Raw genomic sequence first — 20,761 nt, 5'->3', positions numbered from 1 at the left:
TGGTGTGAATGTGGTGGCAATTAAGAATATCAACTAAATCTGTTGAATTTGGATTGGAATAGCCTTTTAATTTAGATTCCTTTACTTTTAATTATTTCCTCTATGTCTAGGCTAGCCAACAACATCCTCTGCTATCTGCTATTAAAGTGAAAACTACTGCCACGCCTTATGGCTATGTCTTCAATCTTACTGATTTACATTGAAGTTTTTGCCTTGCCCTTATGTCTTCCTCAGAACCAAAGGCTCGTCTCGCCTCAGAATTCAAAGGAAACCATTGCGTGACTGCGTGACAATCATGAAACTCCTCTGCTCTGTTCACTACTCGTACATGAATTCACAGGGATTGCATGGCTGGCGAGGTTAAAATTGGATTTGGAGGGCCCACCTACAGCCACACCACAAGCAAACTCTTTTCCATTATAAACTAAACTGAAATCATTCTCAACTACAAGTCCTAAACTAACAAGTGCTGTTGAAGTATCAACTGCTATATATGATTCATGTTTCCAAGCGGTTCTAAAGAAAGTCAAGACAATATGTGTTGATACTAATATTGAAAGATAAACCACAACACAACTAACGATCAACAATGTCTTGGAACTCAATCTTTCTGGTTCAATTGGTTGCCCCATCTTTTTTTTTTTTTTTTTTTTTTTTTGTCGAAACCCTATCTTATGCTTATGCCTTTCTTATAAGTTAGAACAAAGGCTCCTCTCGCCTCACAATTCAAAGGTAACCATTTGTCTATTTTCAATGTTTTTAGGATATTGCTTGCCTTCTTCTGTGGAAAGAGATACTCCTTCATTCAAATAACAATTTAACTCATATAAAATAATTTATTAAAAATACAAAAAAGAAGAACTTTTGCAGACATGTCGTACTGTCCTGAAGGGAAGTATATTCCGTATTTTTTTATCAAAACATTGTCTTCCATATGATTTTGTCTAATGCTACTACAAAAACCCATCCAATGTCCATCTAATTGCAGCAGCTCCAAATTGGGCCAATGGACTTTTATATCAAGCAAGAAGCCTAATAACTGAGTGATTGGGTTTCAGGCCCCACTGGTCAAGGTCCCAGAAATGCTAAATTGGAGGGTGGCAATGAAATGTAACGACAAACTCAAAATGTCGTATCTTTGAACAACATGGGCAAATCAATAAAATAACTTTGTTTGCGCAACTCCTTCCTCTTTCACCGACTGTCGTCTCACACTCTCTTCTTCCCTCCCACCACCTTACTACACCCAAAAAAATAACTCTCTTTTCTTCAAATTCGCTTCTCTCAAACACAAAAGTCAATTCCCACATTACCAAATCCCTGTAAATTCCGTTTCCTCAGAGCTTCTTTCTGTCTGAGCTGTCATTTCCCTTTATATTATTCAAAACACCCTCCCAAAATTGTTTAATAAAATAAAATCAACCAAAGTTTCAAACTTTCCCAAATTTGTTTGTAAATTCAATCTGTTTTCGTCTTCTTTTTTTTATATGGGCTGAATGTAATTGGGGTTTACTCAATTGGGAATGGAGAACAGTGGAGAAGCAGTAGATGATGAGGGCTCTGGATGGTTCGAAGTGAAAAAGGTGTTTTTTTTGGTCTCTCTCTCTCTCTCTCTCGCTTGGTTTACTATTGCCGCATTGGTCTTCCATTACCAACTTTAGCATCCATTATGCAATGCAATGTTGCAGATTTCACTGGAGATAATTAGGTCTAAATTAATAGGGATCTGCTTATTTTTATTTTAATGGAATTTCTTTTTCTTAACAATGAAATGGTTTCACCAAACTTATTTGAAGTTGCAATATACATGTTAGAGATTTTGATATTATATAGTAATTGAAGCTCATAGAGTCTTATTGACAAAAGCAATTAACTTGGCATTATCTTCATTGAAATGTATAAGTGGAGCTTGAAGTGTAGAGACCGCAGGTTTGGTTGTATTCATCATATCAATCAATTCAAGTAATGAATGCGCAGGTTTCTCATTATTATATTTTTAGATGTAACATTGTCATGCTACTAATACATAGATATAATATTGTAGATTTACATGTTTTACAAGAACGTAATCGATTCTTTCTTGTGTCACTGACATTTTCTCGAACTTTGCTTTTTATTTGTTTGCCTCCTGTCCAGAAAAATAGAAGTAGCTCAAAGTTCTCTCTACAGAGTTGGGTTGGGGGATTTTCTGGAAAAAATGCTTCTAACCATTCGAGTAGTCAGACCTCATCAAGTGAAAACAGTGGAAATTCTTGTGGCAAGCGCAGATCCCAGCTTCCAAAGGTACGAGAAAATTATGTGGTACATAGCCGGGGAATTGATTCAATTCCTGTCCCAAATGAAAACAAAATGGGTGCGCCCTATATTAATACCGGTGTTATTAGGCAAGATACTAGATGTCCTAAGTCACCTCCTTTTATTAAAAATTCTGATGGTGGAACTAGAGATGTTGAGAAAATCCCTGCAAAAGATAATTCTGAAGTGGTTCATAAAATCAAGTGGGGTGATCTCGAGGATGAGGGTTTGGCACTTCCTCATGCTAACCTTGTCGGCACCAGAATCAAGTTTGGTGCTATTGGAGATGATAATCTGGTGGCCTCTAGTGAGCATGGAATTGTTCATAATTTTGCTTCTTGTGCAAATTCACAAGAAAACACATTGGTGGCAGAATCTGTGGATGCACGTATTGTTTCTCATCAGATGTTTTCAGTGACCGCTAAGGACCAATTACGTGAAGATAACTGTAAGGAGGTGAATATAATATCTTCTCAAAATGCTGAAGAGCCAATATTGAATGGGAAAAAGGTTGATCTGGATAACAATGTTTCGCATTGCAAGGATATACATACTGAACACATCGAAGAAGTAGTTGATGATCATTTAAGCGCCCGTACTTTAGCTGGTGAAGAGGCTGGGGTAGTGGGGAAACTTCAGGCACCTGTTATTCTATCTGAGGTAGGTGACCCTGAAATTGCTGAAGTATCAGGGAAAATTGGGGGTTCAAGTGAAGTTCATATTGCCAAAGATAAAGGATTAGTTCCAACAGAGAGTGATCCTGAAATTTTGGGAGTGTCTACCTTCACAGCCTCTGTTGAGGATCATGGGGATCAACAATGTGGTATAATACATGATATGTCAAACTCACAAAATGTGAGTGCCCTTGGAGACGACACAGGGGAAAGCAAAGAAAGGTTTAGGCAGCGGCTTTGGTGCTTTCTTTTTGAGAATCTTAATAGGGATGTGGACGAACTTTATCTTCTTTGTGAACTAGAATGCGATTTAGAGCAGATGAAAGAGGCCATTCTTGTTCTTGAAGAGGCTGCCTCTGATTTTAGAGATCTAAGCACCAGAGTGGAAGACTTTGAGAAAATAAAAAGGTCATCTTCTCAGTTGATTGATGGGGTGCCGGTTACGTTGAAGAGTGATCATCGTAGGCCACATGCTCTCTCATGGGAGGTAAGCTATATGAAATCTTTTATGTTAAGTTACTATAGTGTAGAGAGAGGGGATATTTTCTTAGCGTTCCTATACAGAACGAGGTTTCATTTTAGCATCTTGTACTGTTCATTAAATTTTGGTGCTGATAGTCTATAAATGTGATTATGTGGTAGTTTACTTTTTTCAATGCCTGAGGAAATTATGTTTGCATAAAAATTCACTGAGTGACGTAGTTTGACAACTTCCATCTACATTTCTGGGTTTGCCGCTTAATGGATATTTATTTTATGTTCCAGAGGTTCTACTTCCTATTGGCCATTCAATTTAGTGAAGCATGGCATCTAGACTTGCAAAAGGTTATAGGACAATGTAGTTCTTGTTTTGTTAGACTTGAAACAAATAAAATGTTCTGATCCTTATTTTACTCACCTGTACGATTTCCGCACCATGGCTTTTGCATCCATTTACTTGTCTGAGCTGTTGTTCTATGTGGTGGCAACTATGCTTCAAAGATGACTAGAAAATTTGGTTTTTAACTCTTTTCTCTTTCAACTTTCAAAAAGAATAAATTATTTGTCACATAAAAGTTTAGTCAATGTTGCGTGCAGGTTAGAAGAATGACAACTTCAGCACACAAAGCAGAGATACTATCGTCATCTCTCGAGGCTTTTAAGAAAATTCAACAAGAAAGAGCTAGCATGTGTGCGGCTAATGATGCTAAACTTCTGAGCCCTCAGTACCTAAATCTCCGATCTGGTGATAAGCTGAATAAGCCATCTGCAATAAATGATGAGAAAGGCAATGCTAAAGATTCGATAAAAAAGTCGAGAAAACAGAGTGGAGGTTCAGATCTCGGTGAAGCTGACCTGAATGGAGGAAAATGGAGTACTGAGTCATCGAGCAAAACAAACTTAGTACAAACTGAACGTGCCCCTAAGAATTCATCTACTTCTGTTGTTAATGCATCTAGGCTACCTCCTAGGGACAATTCTGTTGCTGGAAAGACTAAGAGTAAGCAGTCTGGATCCGAAGCAGAGAGGCTGCTCCCTAAGAAAGAAAAATTGATTATAGACGGTGTTGTTGAAAAATTCCCCAGATTGACGGATCAGTCCAAAAAGCAAATTCCTCTAGTCGAGAAAGATAAAGGAAAGAGGAATTCAGCTCCATGGAAATCCATGGATGCTTGGAAAGAGAAGAGGAACTGGGAGGATGTACTCTCATCTCCTTTCCGTGTCTCTTCTCGTGTTTCACGTTCACCTGGCATGAGGAGGAAAAGTGCCGACCGTGCACGTATGTTGCATGATAAACTAATGTCTCCTGAAAAGAAAAAGAAAACTGCTTTGGATCTGAAGAGAGAAGCAGAAGAAAAGCATGCCCGTGCTCTGAGAATCAAAAGTGAGCTAGATAATGAGAGAGCTCAGAAACTTCATCGTAATTCTGAAAAGGTGTATCGAGCTAGTGAATTTCATGCTGTCCGCAACATGAAGTTACGAGAAGGAATATATGCTCGTCATCAACGCAGTGAGTCTCGCCATGAAGCTTTTCTAGCTCAAGTAGTAAAGAGAGCTGGTGATGAAAGCAGTAAAGTTAACGAGGTTCGTTTCATAACTTCCTTAAATGAAGAAAATAAAAAACTTAGTTTGCGCCAGAAGCTTCATGATTCAGAGTTGAGGAGAGCTGAAAAACTTCAAGTTATAAGAACTAAACAGAAAGAGGATATGGCAAGAGAAGAAGCTGTTTTAGAACGGAGGAAACTCATTGAAGCTGAAAAGTTGCAGCGTCTTGCTGAGACACAGCGGAGAAAGGAAGAGGCTCAAGTTAGAAGGGAAGAGGAGCGCAAAGCATCAAGTGCAGCACGTGAAGCAAGGGCCATGGAACAACTTCGTAGGAAGGAGGAAAGAGCCAAAGCCCAGCAGGAGGAGGCTGAACTTCTGGCCCAGAAATTGGCTGAGAGACTTAGTGAAAGTGAGCAACGGCGCAAGTTTTACTTGGAGCAGATACGAGAGAGAGCGTCTATGGATTTCAGGGATCAATCTTCTCCTTTATTGCGTCGAAATCTGAACAAGGAGGGTCAGGGAAGATCATCAATCAACAGTGGTGATGATTATCAAAGTAGCAGCTTCTCAGGCTTAGGAGGGTCTACTTTAGTGGCAAGCAATGTTACAGCACAACATTCAATGAAGCGGAGGATCAAAAGAATTCGGCAAAGACTTATGGCTCTAAAATATGAATTTCCTGAGCCTCCTGTTGGTGCTGAAAATGCTAGCATTGGATACAGAACGGCACTGGGAACTGCAAGGGCAAAGATTGGAAGATGGCTTCAAGAACTTCAAAGACTCCGGCAGGCAAGAAAAGAAGGGGCTGCAAGTATTGGGTTAATAATTGCTGAAATGATCAAGGTAATTTAGTTCAAGGATTACAAGTTTTTAATACTGTGTAGCCAGATATGGGACGCTGATGTCCTGAATTTGGGTACTTTGCATTTAGCATGGATGTAACTTGGTATGCCACACTGTAGAGGTCTGATTTTTTGTGGAAAATATCTCATAGCTCCCCTTTCCCCAAAATTCCAATTGGTATCTTAATTAGTTAGTTTTTTCTTTCTTCCTTTTTTACTGAAAAAGTTGCTCGCTTAAGTTGTACAGTATTATAAATCTTGTGTGCTTGGAATTGCCTTATTGATGCTCCAATGTAGTTTTGTGATGGTTATGTTGACTTGTAAACATTGATTCTTCCTCTCCTTTTTTTCACTCTTTCTTGGATATAGTATTTGGAGGGAAAGGAGCCAGAACTGCAGGCTTCTCGCCAAGCTGGTTTGCTTGATTTCATAGCTTCTGCCCTACCTGCTTCTCATACATCGAAACCTGAAGCCTGCCAAGTGACAATACACCTTTTAAAGCTTTTAAGGGTGGTGTTATCTGTGCCTGCAAACAGGAGTTATTTTCTCGCACAGAATCTCTTGCCTCCTATCATTCCGATGCTGTCAGCAGCCCTTGAGAGCTACATTAAGATAGCAGTATCCTTGAACCTTTCTGGTAACGGTAATTCTCTATCAAGCAAAACCTCAGCTGAAAATTTTGAATCAATATCTGAGGTGCTGGATGGTTATTTGTGGACTGTGACAACAATTGTCAGTCATATAAGTTCTGATGAACAACAGCTCCAAATGCGGGATGGCTTGCTTGAGCTGTTGATTGCCTACCAAGTTATTCATCGGCTGCGAGATCTCTTTGCACTTTATGATCGGCCCCAGGTGGAAGGGTCACCATTTCCATCTTCAATTCTCTTAAGTATAAATTTATTGGTTGTTTTAACATCCAGATCTGAAATGAATTGCTCTATCGATTGGAAATATGTACCTATTGAAACAGTGGTAGGGAATGGAAGTGAAGAGGCTAAATTTCCAGGGGGTGATAGTACTGAAGATCTTCCTCTAACTCAGTCCTTGGGAGATTCTAGACCTCCATTATCTGTGCAAAATGGTGGTACAGTTGTACATCTACCAGATGTACCAGAGGATGGTCCGTTAGATGAATCATGTATTATAAATAAGTCTACTGAGGCAGTATCCACTGGTAAGGATAGTGAAAAAGAGCAGTCTAATAGTTTGGTTGAAGCAAGAAATGATAACACAATCAAGACTGATCTTCCAGATGAAACCCAGAAATTTCCAAGTGAGGATACTCTGGAGCCTTTTGCATCACAGAAGGATGGGAAGCACTTGGTTGATAATGGTGCAGTACAAAAGAATGAAATCATCGTGAGTTTGGAACAACCAGTAGCGTTTCTTCTTACTGCTGTGTCGGAGACTGGGCTTGTCAGCCTCCCTTCTCTGTTGACATCTGTGTTACTGCAGGCAAACAATAGATTGTCTTCTGAACAGGTAACTTTACTGCCAGCTGCAAATAATCTGCAACATTGATTTAGTGTTTCCAATGCCATTAACATTTTTGGCTTCGTCCTTCAAGAAAAAGAAGTAAATAATTTGGCGCTCTTATCAATTTTAATTTTTGTTGGTCATATTTTGGTATGAGCTGGTGTTTTCTTAGCTTGTTTGAATTTCAAATCATCTGTCCCCAAAAAAGAGTTGTGGTAGGTTGATGGATCAAGGAAATTTTTGTCAGTTTACAAACACGAATGTTGAGTATATGGTCCTCATTACCTTATAAATGTCGTCAATTTATTTTACTGCACTGATCAAGAATATACACATACACCAAAGCGTTCCTTTGGCGTGTATGCTTATCTGTTTGTAATGCTTTCTACTCATGGTATCTTGATCATGACATCATTTTTGCCAGATCTAAAGATAATTCCTATTTTATATCAGACTTCAGATGTCCTTCCCTCTAATTTTGAAGACGTGGCAACTGGAGTACTGAAGGTGTTGAACAATTTGGCTCTTTTGGATATTAAATTCATGCAGAGAACGCTAGTAAGTCCATTTGACTCTTTCAATCTTTTCTGGATGATAATGGCTATCAAACTTTGCTTCATTGTGATTCTTAAGATATCGTGCTGATTTTCTAATCTTTATCTTGAAACGTGCAGTGAGCTTACCCTTTGTGTACTATTCTGATTTTTCTTGCAGGCTAGGCCAGACCTGAAAATGGAATTTTTCCACTTGATGAGTTTCCTTCTGTCCCATTGCACCAGCAAGTGGAAAGTAGCTAATGATCAGGTAATAAATCCGTGTCACTTTTTGGTTAATTCTATACATCTTTTTTGGTTTTACTTGAATATTCATAGTTTCATTGCTGAAGTTGAATTAAACAATCTCTGCACCTTTCTATAATGTGTTGTGTCTCAGGTGGGTTTTCTTCTGCTTGAATCTCTTTTGCTCCTTGGCCACTTTGCCTTGTTCCACCTTGGGAATCAGGCCGTCCTTCGCTGGGGAAAGAGTCCTACCATCATTCACAAGGTCAGTGAAGTCTCTGACTAAAAATTTCTTATATCTTCAACTTTTATTGATAAAATCTAATTGTTTAGCTGGTTGTGGCCAGGTATGCGATTTACCATTTGTATTCTTCAGTGACCCTGAGTTGATGCCAGTCTTGGCTGGCACCCTAGTTGCTGCCTGCTATGGGTGTGAGCAGAACAAGGGCGTGGTTCAGCAGGAAATCAGTACAGATATGTTACTCTCCTTGTTACGATCTTGCAGAAATATCTTGCCAGCAGTTAGATCCAATTCAAACTTAGACACTTTCCCAGCGGATGACGTTCCCCTAAGATCTGGACGTAACAATACCAAAAGCACTAAGGTTATTTTGGGAAAGGGTGGTGGTTCAGGAAACAGCATGAGAATTGGCAAGATGAGAAGCCACAGAGAAAGCAAAGTAACAAAGAGTTATGAAGAGACGGCTCTGAAGCATAATCTTCCAGTCTCAGAAACTTCCTCTATGATGTTGCATTGTAGATTTCCTATCAGTTTCATTGATAGAGCAGAAGACTTCTTTTCCAGTGGGACCCCCTGAATTGGTGAAGTATGAGCTCGCACGGCGCATGGATAGAGTTTCCTTATGACAGAGAACATCTTAGGTGTGTGCGCATGCTAAGTTTTGTTTCCTTTTTGGCATTCTGGCTTTCATTTCTGAGTTGAAACGTTCAATCTGAAATTTTCAGAAGTTTCCTCTGAAAATGAAACTGCAACAGGCTTACGACTGTTGGCATGAGGAATGTAGGCATCAGTGACAAAGGGTTATAGCTCTTTTGGCTAGATAGAGTGAGCTAGTAGGTCAATATATAATTTGCCAAAAAACACGTTACCAAATTCTGACTTTTCGAAAACGTGAGTTTTTAAGGGGTTATTAGGGACGTCGGGACATATCAGACTTGAATGGGCAAGGCAAAACACGCATGTATTGTAACACGAATGAAGGCAAAATTGTTGTTGCCTGCCTAGCTTATATACATGTGTACAGAATTGACAGTTTTAACAATAAAAGAATACTTGTATATTAAACAGAATTACATTTCATTCACTCTGTTGCACCTTCATATGCCCCCTGTTCTTAAAATCAGTTTAAACTTGGACATATTACACTATTTCATTTTTAAAACCAAAGGATTGCATGACAATTAGTCCAGAGCTGCTCAAACCACCCTGGCCTCTGGCAATGCAATTGTATGTTCCGACTAGTCCTCCAACAAGTGGGGTTATCATCTGGAGTTGGAGCAAGTGCCCTGTTTGGCTAAGCAGAATCTGCAGGACGTGGAAGCCAGTGGCGAGCCCAAGATTGCGGCCAGAGCTCTGCTTCCACATCACATCATACGGCTGAGCTTGTGGAAGATGAATATGGTCATGTTGGGCAAGCGGCTGAGCTTCATTGGAAGGCAATTCTGGAAGACAGATGATCAACTTTTAAAAAGCAAGGCAAAAGACCCGAGAAACGGAATTTGAGCCACCTGTCAAACTCTTTGTTGTAGTGGACTGACTGGTCACAAATTTTAATTAACCTTGAGGAAGCGATTCGTGATGTAATTCAATTACATAAGATTATACTCATTTTTAGCTCAACACAACAAATGGCTGGCATGTGCCCAAAAAAAAAAAAAATCTCAATGGAAAGATATGAATTATGCTCCTCCTGGCGGATGGTTCTGTACTGTGGGAGTGGAAATCTTGTTGCCATTCGAGGAGGGCTCGTCCAAGTGTCCACTTGTAATTGTAGCATCCAAGTGATTCGCTAAAGAGTAGGCGCTCCCAGGAACCTTGACTAAAAGCTCGTCCTCATATACACTCTCTTGGATCTCCATATTCCCCTCCTGCCCCTGAAATCAGTTAATCAAATTGCAACAATTTTTACCAAAAGGGAAATGCTAAGGCAGCCATCTCAGCAATATGGAAAAAAGACCACTGCTTTTAGAACATACCTGTAGAATAGTCTCTGTGCCTTTATGTTTTAGATTAGTCATGATTGCCTTTAGCTTTTTCTTAGCCTTGATCCTTGTTGAATGTCGTTCAGCACATTGTTGTTTAGTAACATCAGAATGACAAGCCACACAAAGTGTTCTCATGTTCTCTAGCTTGCATTCACCTAAAGAAAATTTTGAATGAAATAAGATATTGAAATTGAATTGACCAGTCATAACTCCACTAGAATTCCAGAAGAGAAAAAAAAAACCCTCTTAGAAACAAAGATAATACATACCTCCACCTCGATAGACAGGAACAAGGTGGTCTGCATGCCACGCATTGCCCTCTGTTGGATCCTTAACAAGCCTATCAAGCCTGTATTATGTCAAATGGCAATGTGTTTTGATCTCAGGGATATTGTTGGTATTTGAAAAGTACAAATTTTAGGTATTTAGCAGATGCATTAGAAAAAAAAAGGGAAGAAAAAAAAATTCTAACTAGTTGCATGACAATTTCTGATCCCAAAATAGTTTTATGAAATGTCTGTTTAATGTGCCTGCTTATGGTGTGCATCACTCTCCAAGTTACAAAATCTTACTGTCATAATCAGACATATTTTACGGTTTATAATTATCGCATGGACGTATAAACAATGTAAAAGATTTATAATCTTCTGCCCGTCAACAGCAACTAAAACAATCCAAAAGGTCAAAACAATTTTCCTTCTAATGACTTACGGTTTCTTCAGCCTCGCCACCCGTGGTGCAACTTTTTCGATATACTGCCTTCGCTTTGCCAATGATAATGGTCTTAGGTGCTCCACAAGTTTATGACAATCTAATTGGCAGTTTGCACAAACACCATGTTCTAGTTGAAAAAGTTCCTGAAAATCATGAGCATGTAAATCTTAAAACAATTAATCAAGTAAATAACGAGAGGAAATATCCAGAAAGCAACAAGAATTTCAGTTATAATTATCACATGCGTAAAATTAAAGTACAACCAAGGAAAGTATATGATGAACTAGATTATCTCAAATTCATGGCAAAAAAAAACTAGATTATCTCAAATAACATATTTCATATACTTACTTGACGAAGAGATCTGTTACTGGTTCGGATGCGGTATTCTTCATAGCAACCAAGATTGCAGAACAGATCTTCAAAATACTCAGGTGTCTTCGCATTGTGGCCCCTGAAATCAAGTACAGTAAGTATCCAACACAAATAACTGTATCATAAACCATTTATAGAGGACTTACTTGCATGGTGTTTGACAGAGTTTACAGAGAGGTTCATCAGTCAGAGTATAAGCCTGAGCATATTCCTTTTCCTTTTTTCCATAGCCACTACGTAGATGGACTTTTTTCCACACAGCGTTTGATGGTAAAGGTTGGCTGATCTCATAAAAAGGTGTAGAGCGGCGCTTGCTTCCACCCTTCAGCAGTCCCTGTCAGAAAAGAAAATGATTGTTATGTGTACACTCCAGCAACCCATCTATAGAAGACACTGATATGAACTAAAAATAGATGAACAGAGCAAAGATGAGCAAGTTTACTCCAACAAAGGAATATCCAGCAAAGTTCAGATTTGTATAATTGTACCCTGATGTCATGGTTGATGCCTTCGCACAGATAGCACAACTCAACAGTCAACGGAAGTTGCAAAGGCTTTCCAAGTAATCTTTTTTGTTCGATGGGCCTCAGCTTCTTCCATTCTTCAATGAATGCAAGAATAGCTTGTAAATAGGCTGGATTGTCCTTCAAAGAATTAAAAGCTGTTTCTTTAATACTGTTAGCAGCAGGAGAATTTAGTGCCTCAAGTTCCTCTGGTCTAAAATTCTCAAACATTGGCCTTGGTCTTGAATCCTCTCCTGAGATGCATGAATACAAGTGGATCCGGCCAGTGTATTGGCTCACCTAATATCCACATAAGAAAGTTAGGATAGATTACTACTTGTCTGATCGAATCCTATGTACTGCTAAACTAACTAAAGTAAACCACACACAATTGAGGCAATCAATAAAAATAATTTATTTGAAATAAATCAACAATAGTCTAGAGAGAATGTCCATTTGATGATTGTTTGAATTGCAACACAATTAGTCATTACTGAGATCTACCGCATGACGTTTGCATATGTTGCGATCTTCAGCTTTTGACCAGTGGTGCAAACAGGGAACCCGAGAACCAGGTTACAAATTTTACCTCAAATCGCAGGGCATCTAGAGTACTGCTTTCTTCAGCTTCAAGTGGCTGAACTGGTTCACCGTCATTTAGTTTGGTTGGTTGACAGTTGATTTGGTGTTCCTGTGTTTTTTGTAATTTATTAAACTTCTTAACTTTAAACTGGAAAGGGGAAAAACTCATCTCTTTCTTTGGAGTCAAGATCAATTCAGTTCAGGTGTACCTTTTCAAGTCCATCTATGTCTTCAGTGCTCTTTTCCAAATCAGAAACCACATCAGCCTGTTTCACCAAAATTGGTGTAGATCATCCCCCCAAATGGATTAATTTATATCATGAAAAAGAAAAAGGCAAAAAAATGTTCAATCTTGTACCTAAAAGAAGGTGAAGTTTATACAATTAGGTTTTACCTTGACAAGACAACTGTCAGTTTGGGATGAACTTCCATCAGGATCACTATGTTGTGCAGATCTGTGTAGAATGTTTGTGACTAATAATTCATATGCCTCATAAGGCTTCATATCCTTAGCTAAGCAGCCAAAGTCAGGTAATTTTATTGGCTCTGCAGAGACCTCATCACCCTCTGTCCTTTGCAATATATGATCTTCACAAGTATCAGATCTACCTGATGTCTCAAAGAAAGAAACATCTTCAACCTGCCAAACACAAAATATGATGTTAAATCCTATATAACAAATGGGAAACCAAAACCACACTGCCAATGATTTGGATTTTGGATTGGTATAACTGTTTTGAAATGACCATAGTAATGAAGACTTATTCTGTATTGCTTTTCGGATGATAATGATATGAACAACACAGCAAAGAGGTTTAAAAACCAATTAGCATTGAAAGGAGCATTCAGAGATGAAAAGTACTGCTATCTCTTGTATTGCATCATATTTTCCGTTTGTTGTAGATGATACGCGGTGCAAACTCTTATTCAAGCTTTGCCAATGTGACTCATCCACAGTATCCTACAACATGTCAGACTCCAGTTAAAAGGTAAACGTAGAATACATTCACAGAACTTCTATATACACAAGAAAAAAGCACCTTTCCACAAAAGATGTATATGTTGACTGCATTTGTTTGCCCTCGCCTATGAGCTCTATCCTCCGCCTTCGGTTAATTTCAGAAGAAGCATGAGCATTAAAGAGTCAATCACATATAAAATAGGGGAAAACCCTGACACCACACAAAATAAGAATGCCATACACAAACCCATATGCACATCTATACTACTAATATCCTTTTCCTTTAATATGAACAAATTAAATTATGGAGTATGGACAATGTTGTTCAAGGATGGAAGGCATTAATCAGTAAACTTCAAGGTATGTCACAAGCAACACTTGCACATGGAATATTTTACCCACCATCAAGATTAAGAAGAAACATGGGCGGAAAATTACTTAAGCTCTTCTATTTGTATGAGTCACCCAGATTATAATACTTTTATATGAGAACTACATATTTACCCACATTTCATTTGTTAAAACGTCATTGGCATGTATAATTGCGAGACCTCTGTTGCATATTCAACACCTATCAGGTAGTTTTGCAATAAAAGTTCCAAAATGTATCCGGGACGAGTCAAACAGATGGCAGATTTAAGACCTTCTTGGCTCTTTGACGTTGCAAACCTCCCCAAATAGATATGAATTGTAACTGCACTGCATACCACATACAGACTGAGCCATAACTCTAACTTATTATCTTTTACCCTGATTGATGACGACCATTCTTAATCACATGCATATGTTTCTACTTTTATCAACTCTAAGTACTTCCACTCTTATCACATTATGGGCAGGTAGATATCAAATTACCAAGCATCATGAACTCAAAATAAGAACAACCTAGTAAACCAACTTTTAACCAAATAGCACTCACCCTCTAGAAGCAACAAAAGATACTAAATCAAGAAAAAAAAAACTAGTGATAATACAGTGGGGATCAATCTTGAATGATTTGTGTGGATAAGAGTTAACATCTGGGAAACTTGAAACTAGTTTATTATATTTAAACCTGAAGCATCAATGATGGTGACTGAGGAAGCTCCAAGAAGACAACATGCTTTGCTGATGAGAAATCAAGGCCAACACCTCCAGCAGTAATACCAATTATTGCAATCTTAACCTGAAAGACATAGGCACTCAATGCATTAGCATAACCACGCACATATATGGGGTAAAGACAAGAGTCTTGGCAGCGACATCAGCAAAATATGTATGGCATGGAAACAGAAACTCCCAGATCATCAGATGAAGACAATACCATGTTTTTGAGTCGTGATTCATAATTTTGAAAAATTATTTGCATGTAGTTAAGTTTATAGGCACATCAAGAAAAAATGCTGGTGCAAATATTTTACTTATGATAGTACAGCTTATACGAACCTCAGTTGATAATTGGAATGATCGTACAGCTGACTGCCTATCTGTGGCAAGTGTGTTTCCATCAATTCGAACAAAACCAATCCCTTTCTCACATATGAACTCCTGATAGTTCAGAAACACATTAATATTCAGGAAATGATTGGACAAGATCAACATTAATAGCAATGCCCACCAACAATTAATATGAACTTCAACAATCCAATACCCATAGAAACAAGACATAGAGACCATGTGTAATTAAACGATGCTAATGAAATGCTGGTAAACATTAAAATCATAATACACTATTAAAAGTAAAACCCTTAACCACAACACTAACATAAACCATTCTCAAGGGATGCAACAACTCAGAAGAAATTTCACCTGTACTCCATCAAGTACTTTATGGTGATGTGCAAATATTAACATTTTGTGAGAACTGGAATCTGAGTCCAAGTTTGCAACACCATCTGACTCTGCAGTGAGTGGATGAATGGAGAGCCAGTCACGAAACCCTGCTAGCTTTGCGATACCTAATTCTTGGAAGGAAAGCTGCCCGGATCTGCAGCAACCCCCACCATCTGAAAGCAAAAGGAAAACGAATAAAAGAACATCAAATCATATGGGTACATCAAATCACGCTTCTTCACCTAAACCATCAAGGAGCATGTAAACTAAATAAAAGAAGATGTACCCCACTAATTCAGGTAAAGGGCTGAACAAATAAACACCTTAAAGCAGACCAATGTAGAGGAAAGACTGTTATTCTAGTATACAGAACCTTTCAATACACTAGTTACCCATTGCATTGATGCTCAGTAGTTAATACAGAAACACAAGAGATGCAAGAAAACACATGATCCTGTAACATATGAATTGCATTCACATAAACAGATTACAAAGAACATTAAATTACCATTCGGTTCATCCAAATGTTCTGAAGATACATCTTTAGTGACACCTTTCCCCACCTTGACAGCAGCCTTTGCTGAAATCATATCAGATTTCTTCAATACTACTCGTATAATCTGTCGGCGTTTGGGTGGTAGCTGAACCAGGACATGTTCCTTCAAACGTCTTATCTATGATTAAGCATCCAATAAAGAGTGAGATATGAACACCAATAACCAAGGGTTACAAGTATTACATGTAAGTGAACTTTAACCTTAAAACTAAAGAATAGATTACTCTGGCCTTCACATGGAGTTCACGGAGAGCACATCATCAGACAATACATCTTAAAGATAATATGTGCATCACTAATCACCAAATGTACACTCCTAAAGGTTAGAATGGCTCATATCTTTAACAATTCTCTGATAATTACACATAAAACCTACGCATTTGTTTTGATAAAAATATTAAACTAGTGATATTAAATTTTAAGTCATTAGAATCCTGCAATAATAATATAGCTATGATTACTGCTCAAATGTGTCCATTGCTATATGCTTTTTAGATTGCCACTTAAATTTGACCTTGAAAGTTTGAATTTTTAAGATACATTGAAGAAAACAACTATCACATAATTTCTAAGGAAAAATCAGTATGACATGAACATAAAGAACAAGAACACACCATGACTGTTTGCTTCAGTAACATGTTCAACTCCTCCAAACGAGTGCCCTTCGAGAAATCCTGCAGCACAATCCCATAGAGTATCTATAAACTTTCCTTCATAACAATAAGCCATTAAAAAAAGCTGATGTTGATAAAAGGTGTTAGCACCAATTGCACACTGTATAGCTATAGCTATAGATATAGATACAGGCCTGCAAGGCTAGTCAGGACAAAACAAAAACCTTTTAAGCCATGGCCAACTGTATCGGCCAAGAAGCAAGAATATCTTATAATGTCTTGAACATGCATACATCAGTGGGATGCCAATTTTTATTTTTATTTTATTTTTCAAGGGATTGCAAAAACATCATCATCTTAAAGTCTTTACTGCCTGGCAGCACAAAGAGGACACTTTTCAAGAAATCAATAGAACAGTAATGATCTTCAAGGCTATTCCAAGTATTACCTGAAAAGTTCTCCCTTGAGAACCCTGGATATATTTGACATCACAGTAAGTTTTGGCAAAGTCATACTTGTCCTTTCCCAGCAAACCAGGCCTGCAAAAAGACAAGTGCGATGTAAACCAATTAACCTGGAGAAAAGCAAGCAAATCAGGTGAGATGTAAACAGTGTGAAGAGAACTTGCCATAGCATATCTATCTGATGAAAAATGTCATACGGCCTATGATCACCTAGGAAGATGTGCAAAATGAAATATTAGAATGCACCAAACAGTGGTTAGCTACAGAGAAAAACAAAAAATAAGAAAGCTAAGAAAGTTAGAGGAACTTGAGATTAGTAAAGAACAACATTCCAGAAATAATAGAGAACTGCAGACAATGCTGCCAATTTTCTTCAAAGGCCTGTGCTACAACCTTGACAAAGAAGGTGTCCCGGATAGTAAAACTATGCGCTTCACCTTTGCTGCAATGTCAAGAACAGCTTTTATCTGTAAACAAACATGATTAGATTAGCATACGGTAAAGTCTCTCTGCAAGTTTAGTACACTTCATTAATTACTAGGAAAGTTGCAAACGAGCAATCTAGGGGACAAAATTTGAAAACAATTAGTATCTTTAAGCCACCAGTCATCAGAGCTGAAGACAACAATATGTATACAGATGACAATTTAGGAAGAAATTTTTGTTCCCTTAAATTAGTATATATTGCCCATAAGCCACCATCCTAATTCAAAGACCGGTAAAAATTCTAGGCCGCAAAAATTATGCATTTCATTTCCCAACTTATGGAGGTTGGCTTCACTTATCTATCTAGCCAGATAAGAATTTCATTTTCTAGTAAAGACAATAATAAACAGTCGGTCTAAATTTTGGAGCAATTTATACCACCAGGGTCTCATTAAACCAAATTTTATAAGAGTCATCGGAATCATTTGATATTTGACATGAAAAGGAATATGCTTTACCTCTCTAGGTTCTGATGCTTTCTTTGTACACCGTACATGGTGGGATTCATCAACAATTAAGAGAGCCCATTCTCGGTCAAGCATGCTCTTATGCAAACGGTGAAGCATTGTATACGAAATAACCACAACTCTAGGCCATCTCTTTAAATTGGCTGGATTGTTTTCGTGACCAAATACTGGAGTCATAAGAATGTGTAAGAATCCATTCATGTTTTGCTAGTAAATCTAGAATATGGATATATAAAACAATGTATCAAATGAATTTTCCAGGTTATAATGAGTTCATAATTCATTCACCAGAAATGCAAGCATAAAGAGCACCGGCAGATTAAAAAATTATGTCAAAGAATAGTAGGTTTTTGGCTGGCTTGTTAAAAGTTATAAAGCATCAGTTCTAAAAAGAGAACTGAAAAACAAATTCTGAGATGATATATGCTTCACAAAATTAACTTTAACTAACACCACATCTCACCCCTTTTTACTAACAATTAATCACACTTTGTAATCGTGTATCTACATATATTGCATGTGCGCTCACTACTCTTATAGAAGGGACTAAGGAATATATTCAACTAAGGAAATAAGCTCAAAGAACAATACCTGGGGTAAATTTGTGCATAGAAGACGCCTAAAAATAGAACTCTCCAAAACCATGGGCATTTTTGTTTTCTTAACATTATTGGAACCAAACGGTTAATAACAAAAATCCATTTACTCTGACTAGGCACTCTTAAATCATACAGCATGGAATCAAGAAACTATTATTCTTCACTGAATACACAAGATTAAACCTTTTGTAGCAAAGTGTTTTCCCTGAGAATAGTTGTCTTTTCTTATAGTACCTACCTTCCCCATTATTCTCCAACTTAAATAAGAATAAACTGGAAACAATATAGTACCACCCCCGGCCCCCCGCCCGAACACCCCCCTCCCCACTATTCCCCAACTTGAATAAAATAAATTGGAAACATTAAAAAAATATTACCTAGATGGAAGTCAGCAGGCAAGCAAAAAGGAAGCCAGCGCTCTAATTCTTCTGCCCAAGTATAACGCAAAATAGCTGGGCAAACAACAAGTATAGAACCTTCACTCATGAAACAGCATGCAATAGCAATAGCCTGGGAGGAAAAGTTTTAGCATATTAAATCTTATATCTCCATGGAAACTTAGGGGAAAATAAGAGGAAAAAATTCAAATGCAGGAGATCCACCTGTTTGTGTATAAGTAATAAAGTTCAATCTCTGTGTGTGTGGTTATGAGAAAGCTAAAGAATATTGCAGATGTTATCCAAAGCAGCATTGTAGCATTCTCACTCACTAAAAGTACATTACAATGTCTAAGTGCTGACTCAATGCATTGAACGGTTAGAATGTCAAACCTAGCACCATGAATAAAAATCAGAAGGAATATAAGTTTACTTAATATAAAACTACCTGGAGTGTCTTTCCCAGGCCCATTTCGTCGGCAATAAGACAACGTCCACCCCTTTGCAAACCAAATCTAACACCGTCAAGTTGGAAAGGCAAGAGTGCATCCAATAGATTCTTCGGTAGCTTCCCAATCAACTCATCAACCTTATCATCTGACAAGTGTTCTGGTCTGCATGGTATCCATTTACCAGAAATAAAAGAATGTGAAAGTCTCTCTACAACATTAAGAGTGCCCCAAGGTATCTCTTCAGTGTCAATGCCCTTGTTGCTCCTTAAACATTTCAAGACTGCATTGTAATCACTCAGCTTGTAAACACAGGCCTTTCCACCACCATGATTTTGCGTGTAGTGGGATGGCATGACCTAAGACAATTCCAAAAACAAAAACAAAAATTTAGACACATATAAATACTGAATACCAAATTTCACAGAACCAGAATTCAATTTCCTTTCTTTCCAATTTGTTCCACCAAGTTTTTGTCACCACCCGAAAAGGAAACAATAGAGACACACTTACATAAGCCAATATATCACTTAGTCTCCTTAAGCACTCCTCATGCCCCGGAAATGCAAAGCCTTGTACGGCAACTGGGGTAGCTGAGAAAGAATCCGGGGAGCAAATTTCGAGCCTGACCCGGAACCTCGTAAGCAATTGGGTATTTATAATCAGGTTGACCCGGGAAAGTTCTGGCCTTGGATCGGAGATACAGTGAGTGACGTTTGAGGTGAGGTCGGGAGAGAGCTTTCGGCACTTGAAGAGCGACCATGGGTTATGTTGCTGCTGAAGATTGGAGGATTCGCTCAATGCTTTGCGTTTTTCCAAGGCTGCTAAGCGATTTGCTTCGGCTCGTTTTCTTTGCTCTTCTGTGATTTCCATTTTGGGTTTAGGGATTTTAGATACAGTGAGGGTTTCGTAAAGGGCAAAAGGGCGGGAAATGGAACGATAAAAGCTGAAGAAGAAGAAGAAAATAATCGGAACAAAAGTCAGCACGTGCCAAGCATATTGTCCTCAACTGCAAAAGGACCAATTAACAATTTATTTCAGATATTATGCCAATTCGAAAATATCACAAACAATAAGGGCCTTATTGACTATCAATATTTCGTTTTTGATATTAGTGACCGTTGTTCGGAATTTTTTTTTAGCCCTTTTATTAGAAGAATCTCGAAATTTTTATTACAAATTCAAGTGTTTGAACTTTGAATACCAAAAAGTGTTTTATGAATCAAGTCACTTTAAAATTTTTGTTTTAACATAAAGAGGAATTGTATAAAATAAAAGAAAGAGAGAAAAGCATAGTACTTTGTAAAAGAAATCGAACTTTAGAATTTAAGATGAAGAATATAATATTTTTTATCGTCGATTTTTTATTATCAGTAATCATAAAAAAGATGTGGATTAGGGCCAAAGTAGACTTGATTATGATTTTGTTGTTATTAGTATTTACATCTAGAATTACATCATTTTATACTTTTAATTAGTTAT

General features: G+C 37.9%; 2 protein-coding genes across 4 annotated transcripts; one reads left to right on the top strand and one right to left on the bottom strand.

Moving 5' to 3' along the window:
* Positions 1,023-9,415, top strand: LOC18775693. Of its 2 annotated transcripts, XM_007210426.2 has the most exons (8): positions 1,027-1,583; positions 2,137-3,456; positions 4,047-5,837; positions 6,206-7,321; positions 7,769-7,873; positions 8,030-8,119; positions 8,249-8,359; positions 8,442-9,415. In XM_007210426.2, the coding sequence occupies exons 1-8, from the start codon at positions 1,524-1,526 to the stop codon at positions 8,910-8,912; spliced, it is 5,064 nt and encodes a 1,687-aa protein (XP_007210488.1). In that variant the 5' UTR covers positions 1,027-1,523; the 3' UTR covers positions 8,913-9,415. The 2 variants fall into 2 exon arrangements, with proteins under 2 accessions (XP_020419420.1, XP_007210488.1); XM_020563831.1 differs by lacking the exons at positions 8,030-8,119; positions 8,249-8,359; positions 8,442-9,415 and having other exon boundaries at positions 1,023-1,583; positions 7,740-7,838.
* Positions 9,312-20,217, bottom strand: LOC18776844 (DNA annealing helicase and endonuclease ZRANB3). 2 transcript variants are annotated; one of them, XM_020563832.1, is made up of 24 exons: positions 19,793-20,217; positions 19,279-19,638; positions 18,831-18,963; positions 17,846-18,021; positions 17,295-17,368; positions 17,066-17,101; positions 16,886-16,976; positions 16,438-16,497; positions 15,776-15,941; positions 15,244-15,440; positions 14,881-14,982; positions 14,510-14,620; positions 13,535-13,600; positions 13,357-13,455; positions 12,889-13,134; positions 12,704-12,760; positions 12,502-12,603; positions 11,898-12,212; positions 11,556-11,743; positions 11,386-11,488; positions 11,032-11,177; positions 10,590-10,669; positions 10,312-10,475; positions 9,312-10,209 (listed from the first exon to the last, which is right to left on the bottom strand). In XM_020563832.1, exons 1-24 carry the CDS (start codon positions 20,150-20,152, stop codon positions 10,015-10,017), a joined length of 3,627 nt encoding a protein of 1,208 aa, XP_020419421.1. In that variant the 5' UTR covers positions 20,153-20,217; the 3' UTR covers positions 9,312-10,014. The 2 variants fall into 2 exon arrangements, with proteins under 2 accessions (XP_020419421.1, XP_020419422.1); XM_020563833.1 differs by having other exon boundaries at positions 9,312-10,203.

Source organism: Prunus persica, chromosome G5 (assembly GCF_000346465.2).
Source record: "Prunus persica cultivar Lovell chromosome G5, Prunus_persica_NCBIv2, whole genome shotgun sequence".
Taxonomy (NCBI): domain Eukaryota; kingdom Viridiplantae; phylum Streptophyta; class Magnoliopsida; order Rosales; family Rosaceae; genus Prunus; species Prunus persica.
This window is presented reverse-complemented; position numbering and strand designations above follow the sequence as displayed.